This window comes from Dreissena polymorpha, chromosome 2 (genome assembly GCF_020536995.1).
Source record: "Dreissena polymorpha isolate Duluth1 chromosome 2, UMN_Dpol_1.0, whole genome shotgun sequence".
NCBI classification, from domain to species: domain Eukaryota; kingdom Metazoa; phylum Mollusca; class Bivalvia; order Myida; family Dreissenidae; genus Dreissena; species Dreissena polymorpha.
The window spans coordinates 115,069,387-115,087,028 of record NC_068356.1 but is presented as its reverse complement, the minus strand read 5'-3'; the positions used below and the strand labels follow the sequence as shown (position 1 = coordinate 115,087,028).

Genomic DNA, 17,642 nt, shown 5'->3' with positions numbered 1-17,642 from the left:
GTTTTTGCAGACAAAGAAAGCTAATGTACCGGGTATATGTTATTTGTAAAATCACCTCAATAAACAGCTGAATAATTACAGAGGTTTGCTTCTATTTGGTCAGAGGATGAAATTCTCAATGAAAAATATTTAAATAATTAAATGTTTTTTCTTTTGCAATTAACTTTAGACACTCAGCCTCTACATGCTTTAATTATTATGTCACTTTTGAGACAGTCCTACACGCTGATATGCCAGTGGACCATAGCGCGATGCCTGACCTACTACCACCAACTGTTGGTTTTCAAAGTCGACAAAAGCCCCTTGCTTAAACCAATAATTACAACTAAACGTTATTGTTATCACCGGATTAATGGCTGATGTCAAAAATAAATTGACATAGATCTTTTTAATTAAAAAAATATTTTAAGCAGTTCGCAACTGACAAAATATGTTTCTTCTATACACAATACACAATTGTAGTTAAAACAGTTATTTAGAAAATGGACAGGTTTAAACATCGTGGGTTTAGCTGACCCGTACTTTTATTTAAATAAAATTGTTTGTATCCGGGTAAAATTAAATAAACAACCAGCAACAATGGTACAAAAATACCAATCCCCTGTTAGGATATACAAGTACCCATTCGAAATTGTTATGGCGGTAAGAGTCACCTTAATTACCATGTCAGGATATATAACTAAACTCTTTCGTTTTGTCCATTTTACCAATATGTGTTTACAAAGAAATAATCAATTAGAGACGATATGGACCTATCTATCTATCTATATATACTGCCAAGCACCCTTTAGAGCATTATAGACAGAGGGACATTATCGAGTCCGTTTCCTGGGAAGAACCAGTACTAGGTGTCTATGGAGGAGATAATGAGAACGCTCCCCGAGTGGGGAGCGAACTCCCGATTGCTAGGCGGACACCTCATCCACTACACCACCGCGATTCACCAGATTTTCAGACCATACTGACCACGTTTGCGGACCATACAGAAATAATATTAAGTTCATGTTCAATCAATATTGTATTCATAAATTTAACAAAGTATCAAAGTTGCTGTAATTCATGTTTTTTTTTTAATTATATAACAGACATTGAATATCGTCGTCTTCCCCCAGCAATCTAGGCTGGTTTTTTCCCCTTTCCGGACTGAAAAATTCCCCCAGCAAAAGCTTTTCCCCTCCATAAAACAGTTCAAAACAATTGAATTTTACAACAAATTCGCTTGAAATCGTTCAAAACACCGTTTGGTACCCATCCAATTATGGTTCCTATCCCGTACATTCCGTAAGAAGATACTTGTCAATATTTAACACGGCCAGAATTTTTCCAGATTTTATCGGAACGCAAAAGGTGATTTTTACTGTAACACTGGGTATATGTGTACTACGTCATACCATGTCATTCGTATCTGCGTTTCATACTGGTTCTCTGATTTGTGCGTGAACTAAAAGGTTGAATGAGACGACGCAGAACCATCAAAACGTTTGCATCCGCTTTCGCTTTCTGAACTGTAAAAATGCCATCCCCCAAAAAATAAAAACCCTGTCAGGATCAATTAACTTTGAAGGCTGCATTTGGAATTGCTGAAAGTAATAAACATACAGCATCATCCTAGTTTTTAGTTATAACAGCAGTGTTTTTTATGGCATTTTCGGGGCCGATATTTGGCCCCATTCCCCTAAAAAAAGAGTATATATTTTTCCCCCATTTTGTAAAAAAAATCCCCTGCAGAAGTTTAAAAAAAATATATATATTTTTTTTTTTAGAAAGAACTGTCTCATAATCATGATAAATATATCTCAAATTTATTTCAAAAACAATTAACAAAGTATATAACTATAATTAATATTATTTTGAATTATTATAAAGAGTTATATTAAATAGTTTTTCCCAAATCAGTGGACTTTTCAAATTAATTGCATTATTCTCCCAAAATGGCCAGGAAAAGGCCTGATGTATCTATATTGTAATGTGTCAATATTTGTTAATAAAATCATTCCAATTTGGTCCATTTTATTGATAAAAAATGCTCAAATTTGCCATTATATTGATTTAAAAGATCCCAATTATACTCAAAATGGCTAAGAAAACTGAGACTGTGCATGAAGGCTGAACTGTCTGAAACTTATGTTGAAAAAATCATTGATATATATTTTAATTTTAAGAAAAAAGACAAATACATTCAGCTGTGAATATTATATTCATACAAACATGTGTATTAATATAATAAATATCATTACATATAAACAAGTGAATTTTTAATTTTCCCCTTTTCCTAAAAAACGATGCATTTTTTCCTCTTTGGACGGGCCCCGCCACCATTCCCCTATAAGTGAAAAAAAACACTGATTTATAGTTTCTTTTAAAAATTAAAATGTTTATGAATCATTAAAAATTCTTTGATATTTTTTTTATTACTAATTTAAAAACCAAAAAAGCTCATTGTTTTTTTTTCAGCACATGTGCACTATAAAAACTCATTGGTTAAAATGAAAAATTATCACTGATTGAGATACAGCTTGATTGCAATATTATATACTCGTCAAGTCTTTTATTTGGCCCACCCCATCAATTATTGCTGTAAACATCATGTGATTGATCAGGGCCCTCATTTGGCCGTTTTTGGGGCAGAAATTCGGCGCCATTCCCCCCTTAAAATAGTATACTTTTTTCCCCTATTTCAGCTAAAAATTCCCCCCTCAAAAAAATGTATATATTTTTTTTTTAACTTTGATATCTTAGTTTCCAGTTGGTATTGTGCTATTAACCTTTGATTAAATGTATATTTATGTAAATTACATTAAAATATAGCAATTTTAAGTGCTGAATGGTTGGTAAAAATATCTTCTAAAATTCCCCTTTTCGCCCAAAACGACGCGAAATTCCTCCCTTTAAGGGCCCCAGTCCCCCAAAGTGTAGCAAGGGCCATGTTGATAAGTACACATGTTAAATATTCAAAGTGTATTTAAAACGTTTGAACATTCACTTTTTTTAACGTTTAATTGTAAGGGCCAGACCAGTTATTGATAGAGGAGGACATGGAAGCTGCAAGCATTAGTGGAAATGTTAAAGGGGAAGAAAAACAGGGAAATGCCACTGTAAAATTGTCTAATGAAATGTTAATTAACCAGAAACATTGATCTATCAAGGAAATAACAGTCTGTTTTAACCCATTTTACAGTAAAAATAAGACTTAACATTTTCCTCCATTAAGAAAAAACGCGCACAATTTTTCCCCTTAAGTGGAAAATCGCGCATAAAATTTCCCCCATGTAAGGGCTAAAGGCCACATCCCCCACAACCCCACAAAAAACCTGTAATTACACAGCATATTTTTATGTTGTTGCATCTTTGATTACACAGGTGTCCAACATAATGGTTAAAATGTTGACCACAGTTTTGGACCTTACAGACCATATCTGTAATAATATGTGTTGTATGTTGCTTTTTAAGGTCATATTAATAAATTTCATAAAATATTGAAATTGCTGTAGATAAACAACATATTTATATGTTATTACTACACTGCTTCAACCAAATTACCGCTTCATCCCACTAAGAACTGTTACAGATGCAGTCTTAGATACATAAATATCGTCACAAGCCACCACTTGTTTCTGTAATTGAAAGCCAGACACATATAAGCAACTATTATAATTTCAACATTGCAGTAATAAATAGGTCTGAACACTTTGTAAATGATATATTATAGATTAAATTAGTATACATGTATATTTACCTCTTTCGTTTCCTGAACAGAAGTGAGTAAACTGGGGGTGCTGGGTAATTGTGGTCCTGTGCTCCTTTCACAAAGTCATCCCCAGTTTTTCTTCATTACTGCCGGACACCCACTTCCCCTTCCTTTTTTACGCTTCATTGCCAATCCGTAACACCAGACTTTAACGTTTTGGTCAACATGAATGCATATCCATACCAGTAATTCTTCTTTTATTCTTATCTCAGTATATTTCCAGATTTCAAAAAACTGTTTTTTATTGTGCCATCAGTCATTCATTGAAGCAGTAGGCATCACTTAAATCACCACTTACTTGGGTAATATCAATGTTCATACATGTATAACTGGGATAGAATACTTTTCAAATTAAGCAATGTCGCATGCTGACAAAGTTAATTATTTCTAAAATGGCACAGTTAAGTGTATATTTATTACAGGACTTGATATTGAACACCTATATTTCTATCTTAGGAAAGGAACAACATACAAACAATAAAAAGTTATGTATCTTTAAATAACACGTTTTTATTCAAATTTAATTTATGTTATTAAAGTTTAGCAGTCAAACATTTTTAGCTCACCTGATTGCTCAGGTGAGCTTTTGTGACCAGTCTTTGTCCATCTTTCGTCCGTCCGTCGTCCACATTTGGTTTGTAAACACTCTAGAGGCCACATTTCATTTCAGATCTTCATGAAACTTGGTCAGAAGATTTGTCCCAATGATATCTTGATCAAGATCGAAACTGGGTCATGCTGGGTCAAAAACTAGGTCACTAGGTCAAAAAAAAGAAAAACCTTGTAAACACTGTAGATGTCACATTTCATACCCAATCTTCATGTTACTTTTTCAAAATGTTTGCCTTAATGATATGTTGGTCGAGTTCAAAAGTGGTTCCGGTCCGTTGAAAAACATGGCCGCCAGTGGGCGGAGCAGTTCTCCTTATTTGGCTATAGAGAAACCTTGTAAACACTCTAGAAGTCACAATTTTTGCCCAATCATCATGAAAGTTGGTCAAAACATTGTTTTTATTAGCTCACCTGATTGCTCAGGTGAGCTTTTGTGACCGGTCTTTGTCCGTCATATGTCTGTCCGTCCGTCCGTTCGTAAACATTTGCAGGTAAACACTCTAGAAGCCACATTTCTTGTCCCATCTTCTTGAAACTTGGTCAGAAGCTTTGTCCCAATGAAATCTCGGCCAAGTTCGAAACTGGGTTGTGCCTGGTCAAAAACTAGGTCACTAGGTCAAAAAAAGAAAAACCTTGTAAACACTGTAGAAGTCACATTTCATGCCCAATCTTCATGTTACTTTGTCAAAATGTTTGTCTTAATGATTTCTTGGTTGAGTTCAAAAGTGGTTCCGATTGGTTGAAAAACATGGCAGCCAGTGGGCGGGGTAGTTTTCCTTATTTGGCTATAGAGAAACCTTGTAAACACTCTAGAAGTCACAATCTTTGCCCAATCATCATGAAAGTTGGTCAAAACACTGGTTCTATTGATGTTTCGGACGAGTTCGAAAATGGTCGAGAACGGTGAAAAAACATGGCCGCCAGTGGGCGGGGCATTTTTCTCTATATGTATATAGTGGCAGTTTTCCCTATTTGGCTATAGAGAAACCTTGTAAACACTCTAGAAGTCACAATTTTTGCCCAATCATCATGAAAGTTGGTCAAAACATTGGTTTTATTGATATCTCGGACGAGTTTAAAAATGGTTGGGATCGGTGAAAAAACATGGCCGCCAGTGAGCGGGGCATTTTCTCAATATGTATATAGTGAAAACATGTGAACACAGTAGAAGTCACATTTTTGGTCCAATTTTCATGAAATTTGCTCAGAACATATGTTTCCTTGATACGAGAGTTGAGTTTAAAAATGGTTCTGGTCAGTTAAATAACATGGCTGCTGGGAGGGGGGCAGTTTTCTCATTATGCCCCCCCCCCCCCCCCTTTCGAAGAAGAAGGGGTATATTGTTTTGCTCATGTCGGCCCGTCCGTCCACCAGATGGTTTCCGGATGATAACTCAAGAGCGCTTATGCCAAGGATCATGAAACTTCATAGGTACATTGATCATGACTCGCAGATGACCCCTATAGATTTTCAGGTCACTAGGTCAAAGGTCAAGGTCACGATGACCCGAAATAGTAAAATGGTTCCCGATGATAACTCAAGAACGCTTATGCCTAGGATCATGAAACTTCATAGATACATTGATCATGACTCGCAGATGACCTCTATTGATTTTCAGGTCACTAGGTCAAAGGTCAAGGTCACAGTGACCCAATGCAGTAAAATGGTTTCAGGATGATAACTCAAGAACGCTTATGCCTAGGATCATGAAACTTCATTGATACATTGATCATGACTCGCAAATGACCCCTATTGATTTTTAGGTCAAAGGTCAAGGTCACGATGACCAGAAATAGTAAAATGGTTTCCGGATGATAACTCAAGAACGCTTAGGCCTAGGATCATGAAACTTCATAGGTACATTGATCATGACTCGCAGATGACCCCTATTGATTTTCAGGTCACTTGGTCAAAGGTCAAGGTCACAGTGACCCAAAGCAGTAAAATGGTTTCCGGATGATAACTCAAGAACGCTTATGCCTAGGATCATGAAACTTCATAGATACATTGATCATGACTAGAAGATGACCCCTATTGATTTTCAGGTCACTAGGTCAAAGGTCAAGGTCATGGTGACCTGAAATACATGTAGTAAAATGGTTTCTGGATGATAACTCAAGAACGCTTATGCCTAGGATCATGAAACTTCATAGGTACAATGATCATGACTCGCAGATGACCCCTATTGATTTTCAGGTCACTAGGTCAAAGGTCATGGTGACCTGAAAAAGTAAAATGGTTTCTGGATGATAACTCAAGAACGTTTATGCCTAGGCAGGTTTTTTTTGGGGTTGTGGGGGATGGGGCCTTAAGCCCTTATGTGGGGGAAATTTTATGCGCGATTTTCCACTTTGGGTGATTTGTTTACTTACTCTCTCATTATTAAATTTGTACATGTTTGCACTATATTCATTGCTTTTTTCATAATTTAGTATGTTTGACAAGATTAAATTGAAATAGAATTGAGATATTATAATCATGAGACACATCTTTCAATTAAAAAAAAAGATTTTTTTTTTAAGGGCGATTTTTTTTGTCAGGAAAGGGGAAAAACCAGTCTAGTTCGGTGGGGGAAGACGTCGATATTTGGCGTCTGTTTTATAAGGTAAAAAACTTCTGCTAGGTTCATGAAACTTCAAAGGTATATTGATCATGACTTGCAGATGACCCCTATTGATTATCAGGTCACTATGTCAAAGGTCAAGGTCACAGTGCCAAAAAACCTATTCACACAATGGCTGTCAAGGTCACGGTGACTCAACTTAGAAAAATGGTTTCTAGATGATAACTCAAGAATGCTTACACCTAGGATCATGAAATTTCATAGATTCATTGATCATGACTCGCAGATGAAATAATGATGAAACTTGAGCAGGATGATTGTCTGGTCAATATCTAGGTCAAGTTTGACATTTGGTAAAGATTGAATGAACCGACTCCTCTCAGGTGAACGAACTAGGGCCATCTTGGCCCTCTTGTTGATATATTGGATGAGTTTGAAAAAACATGGCCGCCAGTGGGCGGGGCATTTTTCTCTATACGTATATAGTGAAAACATGTGAACACTCTAGAAGTCACATTTTTGAGCCAATTTTCATGAAATTTGGTCAGTACACTTGTTTCCTTGATATGAGAGTTGAGTTTGAAAATGGTTCCGGTCAGTTGAATAACATGGCTGCCAGGGGGGTGGGGCAGTTTTCCTTATTTAGCTATAGAGAAACCTTGTAAACACTCTAGAAGTCACAATTTTTGCCCAATCATCATGAAAGTTGGTCAAAACATTGGTTTTATTGATATCTCAGACAAGTTCGAAAATGGTCCAGATCGTTGAAAAACATTGGTTTTATTGATATCTCGGAAAAAGTCGAAAATGGTCCAGATCGGTGAAAAAACATGGCCGCCAGTGGGCGGGGCATTTTTCTCTATATACATGTATGTATATTGTGAAAACATGTGAACACTCTAGAAGTCACATTTTTGGCCCAATTTTTATGAAATTTGGTCAGAACATTTGTTGCCTTGATATGAGAGTTGAGTTCGAAAATGGTTCTGGTCAGTTGAATAACATGGCAGCCGGGGGGGGGGGGGGGGCAGTTTTCTTATATTTATATAGTAAAAAAAGCTTGTGAACACTCTACAAGTCACAATTTTTGCCCAATCATCATGAAACTTGGTACAAAGATAGTTTTTATATATATCACATAATTTATGCCATTATTATTGCCCTTACATTGTCCAAAGGTTCATTATATTATACAAAATCCTTGTAAACACTCTAGGGGTCCCAATTTTGTTTCAGATTTTATGAATCTTGGTCATAATATTTTTTTTTGTAAGCAAAGTTCGATGTTTGGTAAGGGGGGGTCAACTCAAAATATTGGTAACCAGGTCAAATCTTACGAAAACAAAAACACTCCATATGCCAGAGTTTTGGTTCGATAATGACGAAACTTGACCAGGATGTTTGTCTGGACAATATCTAGGTTTGACGTTTGGTAAAGATTGAATGAACCGACTCCTCTCAGGTGAGCGAGCTAGGGCCATCTTGGCCCTCTTGTTTTCAATGTCAGTTATGGTTTTACACTCGCATTAGTGTCTCATGTCAATATAATCTGATTATTTGATTATGTTGGCATCGCGGTTATGCTCTATTTATGGCACCTACTGATTGATACTTTTTTGTAATATAATTTATATTCTTTCAATATTTGTACACATGTTTTTCAAGATCTCATTAGGTTTTTGGAAATGTATGTTTTACTGCTATTTGTTGACAATGTGCATACAATTAGATGTGTTTGTTTAAACGTGTATAATTGATATATGCCTCAATTTACTGGTGTATCTAACAAGTATACAAATAATAAAGGAATTTACATGTACTTGTTTGCGGTAATCCATATTTGTGTCAGTATAAGATGCAATAACAAAAAAATATGAATCAACGCTAATATTATTTTAGACATGGTCCATACAGCCCATAAATGTGGTTTGAATTTATACAAATAGGTTACACATCTATGTCATTAAAAGTTGCAATAACCTGAAAAATATGACATGCATTTACAGCAACTTTAATATTTGTTTAATTGATATAAAGTTAAATTTTGAATATATACAAAATAAATATTTCAGACATGGTCCGCAAATGTGGTTTGTATGATACGAAAATCTGGTCCATATGGTCCATGGTCAGTATATCAAATGATCCAACCCTCTTACCTCTTTTTAGCTCACCTGAGAACAACGGTTTCAATGGTGAGCTTTGTTTATCACCTTTTGTCTGGCGGGTAGTGTGCGGTGTGCATGGTCAACATTTGCCTTGTTAACATGAGACCACATTTATTGTTTGATCTAAATGAAATTTGGTCAGACAATTTGTCCCAATAATACCTTGGACCAGTTTGAAAATGTTTATCGTTGGTTCAAAAACATGGCTGCCAGGTGGCGGGGCATTTTTCCATATATTGCTATGATAATACTTGTTAACACTCTAGAGGCCACATTTATTCTCCATTCTTCATGAAACTTGGTCAAAACATTAGTTTTAATGATATCTTGGATGAGTTCGAAAGTGGTTCTGGTCTGTTGAAAAACATTTGCAGCCAGGGCGCGGGGCATTTTACCCTATATGGCTATAGTAAAACCTTGTAAGCACTCTAAAAGTCACATTTATAGTTTATTTGTCATGAAACCTGGTCAGAACATTTGTTTTAATGATATCCTGGGATGCAAAGAACAGGTCAGTTCCTTTATATCTCAGGTGAGAGACTTTGGGCCTTTCAAGCCATCTTGCTTTAAACTGAAATCCTACACAATAGAACTACCATCAGGGCCATTAGATAAGCTCCACTTTATTTTGTCTTTTGTAGCTTTGTAAACTTTTGTTATGTTCAAGTCTTAAACAAATCCCATAGTTGAAACAGTTTCACATCAATTTAGGCTGAATCAAGTCATGTGAAAATGTTTTAAGTGGAAAAAGCTAATTTGAGTCACTTACATGCACAATGTACTAAGTTATCCATCAGACGATTTTTCACCAAAGAACTCACTCACCCTTCACCTTTTTAAGAGCCCCTGCCATATGTCCAATTAAACTTATATGATTGAAATATAGAAGCTTGAATGTTGCACAATGTTTTTTAAAGAGTGAAATATGTAAATTATAGAATCATAAAAGAAAGAAAGCAAGTTTTCAAAAAACTGTCATATAAATTAAAACAAATTATCCACTATTTCTAAGGCTAACAAATGCTCTGCTGCTATCACTCAGTATTAAACTTTATTATGTAAAGATTTATCCATTCATTGAGTCCACCAGAGTGTGATGCTGCAAGCAAACATTCATAAAATATCTGGAATTATAGTCCATCAATTTATTTTCTTGTGGTTAGTACGAAAATAAATTGTATAAAAAACAATACATTTTTCACCGATAGACAATGTTTAAGACATAATTATTTTTCATTACCGCTATATTTAAAGAAGAGATAAAGCAAAAAGACTGCATGAAAACCTTCAAACTGTGGTCCTGTTAATTGTACATGAGTCCAGTATTGCTAGCTTACTTTATAGGCAAGGAGGTTCATTATTGCAAAATTTGAAGACTTGTACCCTTATGGCTTAATATCATTAAATTTAAGTTATGTCTATGTAATTGTCCCTTACCGGTTTCACTGGAGGGGACTTATGGTTTGCGCTCAGTCTGTCTGTCAGTCCGTCACACTTTTCTGGATCCTGTGATAACTTTAAAAGTTCTTAATATTTTTTCATGAAACTTGCAACATGGATAGATGGCAATATGGACATTATGCACGTCATTTCATTTTGTTTCTACGTCAAAAAATGTGATTGCTATGGCAACCAAAAAAAAAAATTCTGAAAATGGTGGAAATTCTGACAATGGTGGAGCCGGTAGGGGACCATATTGCTTGACAATAGCCTTGTCATTAGTTATGTTTTTGAAGTATTTTTGTTTAACAGCTATTTTCATTGTCAAATATTTTTATAATTAGGCATATCAGAAACGTTTTCCGACCTGTAAGATGATACCAGTGTTTCTGGGAAGTGACATAATACATGAGGTTAAAAGTGAAGACGGAGCCATACATGATGTTGAGCGTCGTTGTAGGCTGAACATTGATGCTCCATACCTCCTAAAGAAGGTAAGAGGCTTTCATTTTGTAAGTGAGTGTGATTTTTATGCCACACCAGTGGGAGGCATTAAATATTTCATTTGTTCACATGTGCATCCCAAAGTTTGCATGTTCAAATGAGTACATTATCTTCAAGCAGTCTTAAAAGATATAATATTTCAACAGTTATCAACTGGTCCAAGTAAAAATTCAGTTGACCACCCAGTGTTTTCTCTGCTATTTAAAAAAGACCGTAAAATGGACCAGGTCCCAAAGCAAACGGACCCGATCCCAAATCTAAATTGTAAAAAAAATATCAAAATTTCCAAATTAGAAAAATATCGATTTCAAAAATTGCAATTTGACCAGACTCCTTTTCTCCAAATGGCTAGAAAAAACACTGCTGCCTCTTTAAGTTGACTCTTATCTGCATAATTTATTTTTTTCCACATAACAACAAGGTAAATAGCCATACTATGTCTAGTTCTTTTTAAGGAAAGATGAAACATTTAATGAAGAATGAAATCATATACGAGACATTGGCATTTGGCATCCCTTAATCTGACTCAAAATCGGCCCGAGCAGTTACATGAAGACAATTGTAATTATATAAGCAAATGTTTTACTCTTTTAATTTGAATAATTCCTGCATAGAACAATCTCTTTCAATATCAGATTGCTGGTGTCGACCATGTGGTATTCATCCAGAAGAACTGCCTAGACCGAAGAAACCGAACTTTAAAGATATTTGCACACAATGAAAGTTTCTCTTCAAGGATTATTATCAACGAAATATGCACTTACACAGTAAGTGATTTGGCATTGAAATTCCAAACAAATAAATGATTGAAAATAATGGCATATGCTGTTAAATGTAAGAAATAACTTCAACAGTTACATTCTATTGATGCAATATTTGGGAAATAAATATGTTTTGAAGTTTAAAATGGTTTATATCAATAGTGATATACTCTTTGCTTCATGTTAAGTACTGTTTTTAATGTTTGTAAAATGTGTTGATTGATTTTGATGAACAGGTTCACAAAGAGAACTCTGACTGGACATGTTTTGAGCAGGAAGCCAGTTTGGATATTAAGTCTTTTTTTGGCTTTGAAAATACAGTGGAAAAAATTGCCATGAAGCAATACACACACAATATCAAGAAGGTATTTACCTATATACAATTTTAATAGAAAAGAACAAACAGAAACAATTTTGTTTAATATTTTATGTTTTCAATATGAAAGCAAGACATATATTGGGAACCCATGGCATTTAAGCCGTGTGGAAGGTAGGTGGCAGAAAAAGCTTCTCCAAAGCAAACCTTTTGTCTTGTATTCACTGTTTACAGAACTATTTGGTGGAACTACTAATAAATAGTTTTGTTTGCTTAAAAGTAGTGTTAGCATGTACTTTGTTTTATCAATTGTAATTTAGAATAAATTAAGCCAGCACATACTTAGACTACTTTCTGTCCCCTACCGGTGAAGCCGGAGAGGACTTATAAATGGTTTGCACTCTGTGAGTCTGTCACACTTTTTCTGGATCCTGCGATAACTTTAAAAGTTCTTCATATTTTTTCATGAAACTTGAAACATGGACAGATTGCAATATGGAGATTATGCACGTCATATCATTTTGTTCCTATGTCAAGAATTCTGGTTGCTATGGCAACAAAAAGACTAGAAATATTGCTGAAAATGGTGGAGTTTCACCGGTAGGGGACATATATTGCTTGGCAATAGTCATGTTAAACATATTTCAATCATGTGTAAAATTTGTTGATGCTGTTAGGGACTTGAAGCTCCATAAGACCATAAATGTTTTATATTGATCTGGCATCTGTTGTTTAGTGCCTGAATTTTCTTGTTCAGTTACAATTACCAGTACTTAATGACTGGCAATCTCACACACTCAGTATTGCCTATATTATTAAAGTTGTAATTGTATTAGTCATGAATTTTGCTGAACCCTTTAATACTCCTGTTAATTGGTTGCTTCATATGTTTGTGTTTACTAAGGGCAAGGAAGTAATAGAGTACTACATAAATGAGCTGATAAGCGAAGGCGTTACCCACATTCCTCGATGGACCCCTGCTGTACCCTCCTGTAGCGCAACACCAGACCAGCCCTGCTTGCTGGAGAGCGGTGTTGGTACCCGGTCAGGCTCCTCCCAGGATAGCGGCGTTCGTACGCGGTCGAGCAGCGTGTGTTCCACAGGCAGCCAGCACAGCCAAGGCAGTCTGGTGCTAGGGGCCACGGCCGCCTCCATCACACCACAGGATAGTCCCACAGGTATGGGTCTCACACCACAGGATAGTCCCACAGGTATGGGTCTTACACCACAGGATAGTCCCACAGGTATGGGTCTCACACCACAGGATAGTCCCACAGGTATGGGTCTCCAGTGGCAGGGTTCTGTTGTTGAAGTTATTGCAAACCAATCAGGGATTTAATTGAATCAGAATACTGCTTTGTATGATGAACCTTTTACAATTGTCTCAGTTTTGAATCATTTATATGCAAAAGCTACTTAATAAAGAATTTCAACAATATTTGTTATATCATAAAGATGTTTTTTTGGCATAATATTTAACTTTAATTTATGCAAAAAAAACAATATTTGTATAGCATTTACAAATATGCAGGAATAAAATGACCTGCATTAAAGAAAACTGATCGTTGATTTGACACCTGAAATGTTCAAACACACTTAAGTTTAAAATCTATTGAAATCCCTTTTAAGGTTGAAGCAACATTATAATTATGTCCATATTTGTCTGTTTTTGAAAATACACTTTTATCTTGAACAAATGATTGTGTCACCTATGCTCATAAAACAGCTGAAAATAGTTTTTAAGGCCTTTTTAGCTCACCTGAGCACAACGTGCTCATGGTGAGCTTTTGGGATCGCCTTTTGTCCGTCGTGCGTCGTCAACATTTTATCTTGTGAACACTCAAGAGGCCACATTTCTTATCCGATCTTCATGAAACTTGGTCAGAACATTTGTCCCGATGATACATCGACTGAGTTCGAAACTGGGTCATGCTGGGTCAAAAACTAGGTCACTAGGTAAAAAAATAGAAAAACCTTGTGAACATGTTTGTCTTAATGATATGTTGGTTGAGTTCAAAAATTGTTCCGGTCCGTTTAAAAACATGGCCACCAGGGGGCGGGGCAGTATTCCTTATATGGCTATATAGAAACCTTGTGAACACTCAAGAAGTCACAATTTTTGCCCAATCATCGTGAAACTTGGTCAAAACATTGGTTTTATTGATATCTCGGATGAGTTCGAAAATGGTCCAGATCGGTGAAAAAACATGGCCGCCAGGGGGCGGGGCAGTATTCTCTATTGAAAACATTTGAACACTCTAGAAGTCACATTTTTGGTCTAATCTTCATGAAATTTGGTCAGAACATTTGTTTTCTGGATACGAAGGTTGAGTTTGAAAATGGTTCAGATCTGTAAAAAAACATGGCTGCCAGGGGGGGGGGGGGGTTCCTTATATTTATATAGTAAAAAAGCTTGTGAACACTCTAAGAGTCACATTTTTTGCCTAATCATCATGAAATTTGGTCAAAACATTGGTTATTTGGATACCTCGGACGAGTTTTAAAATAGTCGTGAACATTTAAAAAACATGGCCATAATAACAGAGGATTATTATGTTGATGATTGGTTGGGGATGAAGTGCAACAAACGTTTTTTTGCCATCTGAAAACCCTTTATTAAATAATCTCAAAATTTTAAGTAGTAATATTGATTTCACAGAAAATTACTTAGGGGAGAAACAACTGTATATAACAGTTTAGAGTCAGGCCCCAAATTCCTGTTCTGGCCTCTTTTCACACATTTTGTTGCACGTAATTTAATGACCGCAGACCAATCAAATAACCATTAGCCAAAGCAGGTACCTCATTATCTCTTGACAGTTGCTTGATGCCTAACCCCTTGTTTACAGCCCTTTGCAGTGAATAGCTTGGAACAGCAATTGCTATACAGTGGTATCAATATAGAGATAGACACATAAATACATCTGTCTGGCATTTATTTTCGTATAAAAATCACCATGCTGACTGCATAAAAAGAACAAATTACAACATTGAAGCAAGCTCTTGAAATAGCAAAATTATGTACTTATATATTTCCAAGAAAGGTTTTTACAATATATATAAATTTAATGGGCGTGATATTTCATATTTCTTAGCTTTAAGGTAGTGCACCTCTAATGGGCACATATCCAAATATAATCTAATTAACTATTTTCTTAATCAGCATCATTTCACTGAACTACATGCAAATTTGTAGGTAGGCTTTCCATGCTTTTAAAAAAAATATACAGTTTTTTTCAAAACCACCCCCACGCTCAGCTTTTGTACAGTATTTTTTCACCCCTGGGGTATATAAAAGTTCCATAATTCATTCAAATTTCCAAATATGGGCATGCTGTTGGTGTGTACAGATGCAGTTAAGGTGTTTAAAATATATAAACAAGATTAAATAAGTATTCTTTTACAGACATTTATTTTTTACAAATTTTTATCTATGGAAGAGCGCCATGAAATGTAAGTGATTTCAGCCAAGTAAAAATTGGGTCGGTTAAAAACAAAGTGTCATAAAATTCAAAATAGCATCATTTAAGTTACATTTTAAACATAGTTTTTATAGAAACACTATAAACAGCAAAAATACCAAGAAATAGACAGATTTACCGTTTACTTTTTGAAATAAAAATAAAAATGCAACATGCATCATTCGTATTTTCAGTAGTAAATCACCCAATTTAGCCATAACGTTGTTTTAATTTTAAAAATTGAAGGATGTGCATAAAAATTTCAACATATTAAACAAAAACCATAGCATATATGTTTTATTAAATCAAATTACGTTAGAAAAGAAATAAAACGTGTCGCAAAAAGTATGCGATGTCGGCAGGATTCCAACCTGCGCGGGATGATCCCAAAAGATTTGAAGTCCATCGCCTTAACCACTAGGCCACGCCAAATTCACATTTGTGCAAGCTTAAATTAGATATCCATAAGTAAACAGGTAAAAAGGCTCGCCAATCTTTGAAGAAATCGCGAAATCGTATTTTTTCAGATGATATTTGGATCAAAGTCAATATTTATTGTGAAAATAATGTATTCTAAAGGAATTACGTAAACATATAACAAAATTCGAACTTTGAAAAAAAATAAAATGCATCTCTCGGAAATAACCGATCATTGAAGATCGGCAATGATCGTAAAATAAATCGCGGGAAATCATTAGAGGTGCGCTACCTTAAGTACAGTGATGCCTGATTGAACTTACTCAATATGGCTATTATTTTACTTATAACTATCACAAAGTCCCAGTGTATATTATGAATATCAAGAAGAAAAATTAAAGATATGTTCGTAAAAATATCCTTTACAGCTTAGGCAACAACTGTTGTCAAAATTCAATTATATTGATCAATAAAAAATAGATTGAAATATTCTCCAACTTAACTGTTGAACATTTATTGACAAAAAAAACTATCGTGTCTACATGTACACATATCATATCACAGATATACTTTGTTCAAGAATTAAAGAGATAGAGAAAATGTACTTAAAACCAACTATTTGAGATACTTATGATATTAAATGCAGCTTGTATTTGAGAATAAATTTCACAATTAAAATGCATTTTAGTTTTGCATTGGTTGTAAATAAAGAGTAGAAGCGTAGAGGAATTGTTTACAAACAACACTTACAAATGTGAATGCTTTACAAAAATTAACTCTTAAATGAAGTATGAAATTTCATTTTAAATCATAAATACAGATTGATATACAAAAGTCATGTAGGCCTACATGGATGATATGTGAAATAAAGTATTATGTGAATGTCAGAAATACCATTATTCTAATTAATTTTATTTACAGATGTCATGTATGATATGTGAAATGCAGTATTACTTGAAAATCAGAGTATCATTGTGCTAAATAACTTTGAATGGAAAAACAGTGAAAAGGTATTTTAATGATAGAGCACACTAAGTCCGTACTACCGCCTGCCTGCTCAGCACTCGTCCTCTTTTGAAGATTTTACACTAAATAATCGAACTATAAAGCGCAAGTTAAGTATGTACGCCCGTTTGTATGAAGTACTTTTATTTTGAACTCCACCTTCCCAGAATAGTTTAGTTCCTTTGGGTCTCAGGTGAGCACCTTAGGGCCCATGGCCCTTTTGTTATTATGGATTTTATGTAGTAAGACTTCTTCACCTTTGTCTGTGTTTCCGTCAGTCTGCATAAAAAGTAATAAGTTAGTGTAGCATGTTTCTTCCACAATTCTCTGGCGCTTAAAATTGAAACTGTTATTATGTTATCACAATGAAGTGAAGATTTTATTTCTGAGTTATGTGTTATCAAACTTAGCCATGGTCATGGCTGCTGTGCAACAGATATGGCTCCTATACCTGTGGCAAAGTGGCAAATGCTCGTTGCAAAAACATTTCAACAATAATGGTCAAGTTACCACATACATGCCAGACGTCCCAATCTCAGCGGGACAGTCCTGCTTTTGGGCTCTTTGTCCTGGCATCCCGATATGCGACGATTTGTCCCGACATTCGTTAAAAACGATGTAAGGTCTATAAGTTCCCAATAAAATTC

At 35.2% G+C, this 17,642-nt stretch overlaps 1 protein-coding gene across 3 annotated transcripts in view; it reads left to right on the top strand.

Moving 5' to 3' along the window:
* The first annotated feature begins 323 nt into the window (after window positions 1-323).
* Window positions 324-17,642, top strand: part of LOC127868593 (SEC14-like protein 5) — a 38,291-nt gene continuing 20,972 nt past the window's right edge. For 2 of the 3 annotated variants that reach the window (XM_052410463.1, XM_052410462.1), the window contains exons 1-5: window positions 324-642; window positions 10,876-11,025; window positions 11,671-11,802; window positions 12,033-12,161; window positions 13,017-13,389. In XM_052410463.1, coding sequence (XP_052266423.1) covers window positions 580-642; window positions 10,876-11,025; window positions 11,671-11,802; window positions 12,033-12,161; window positions 13,017-13,389 — 847 coding nt within the window. In that variant the 5' untranslated portion in view covers window positions 324-579. The remainder of the gene's footprint in view (window positions 643-10,875; window positions 11,026-11,670; window positions 11,803-12,032; window positions 12,162-13,016; window positions 13,390-17,642) is intronic. The other variant, XM_052410464.1, reaches the window with a different exon arrangement.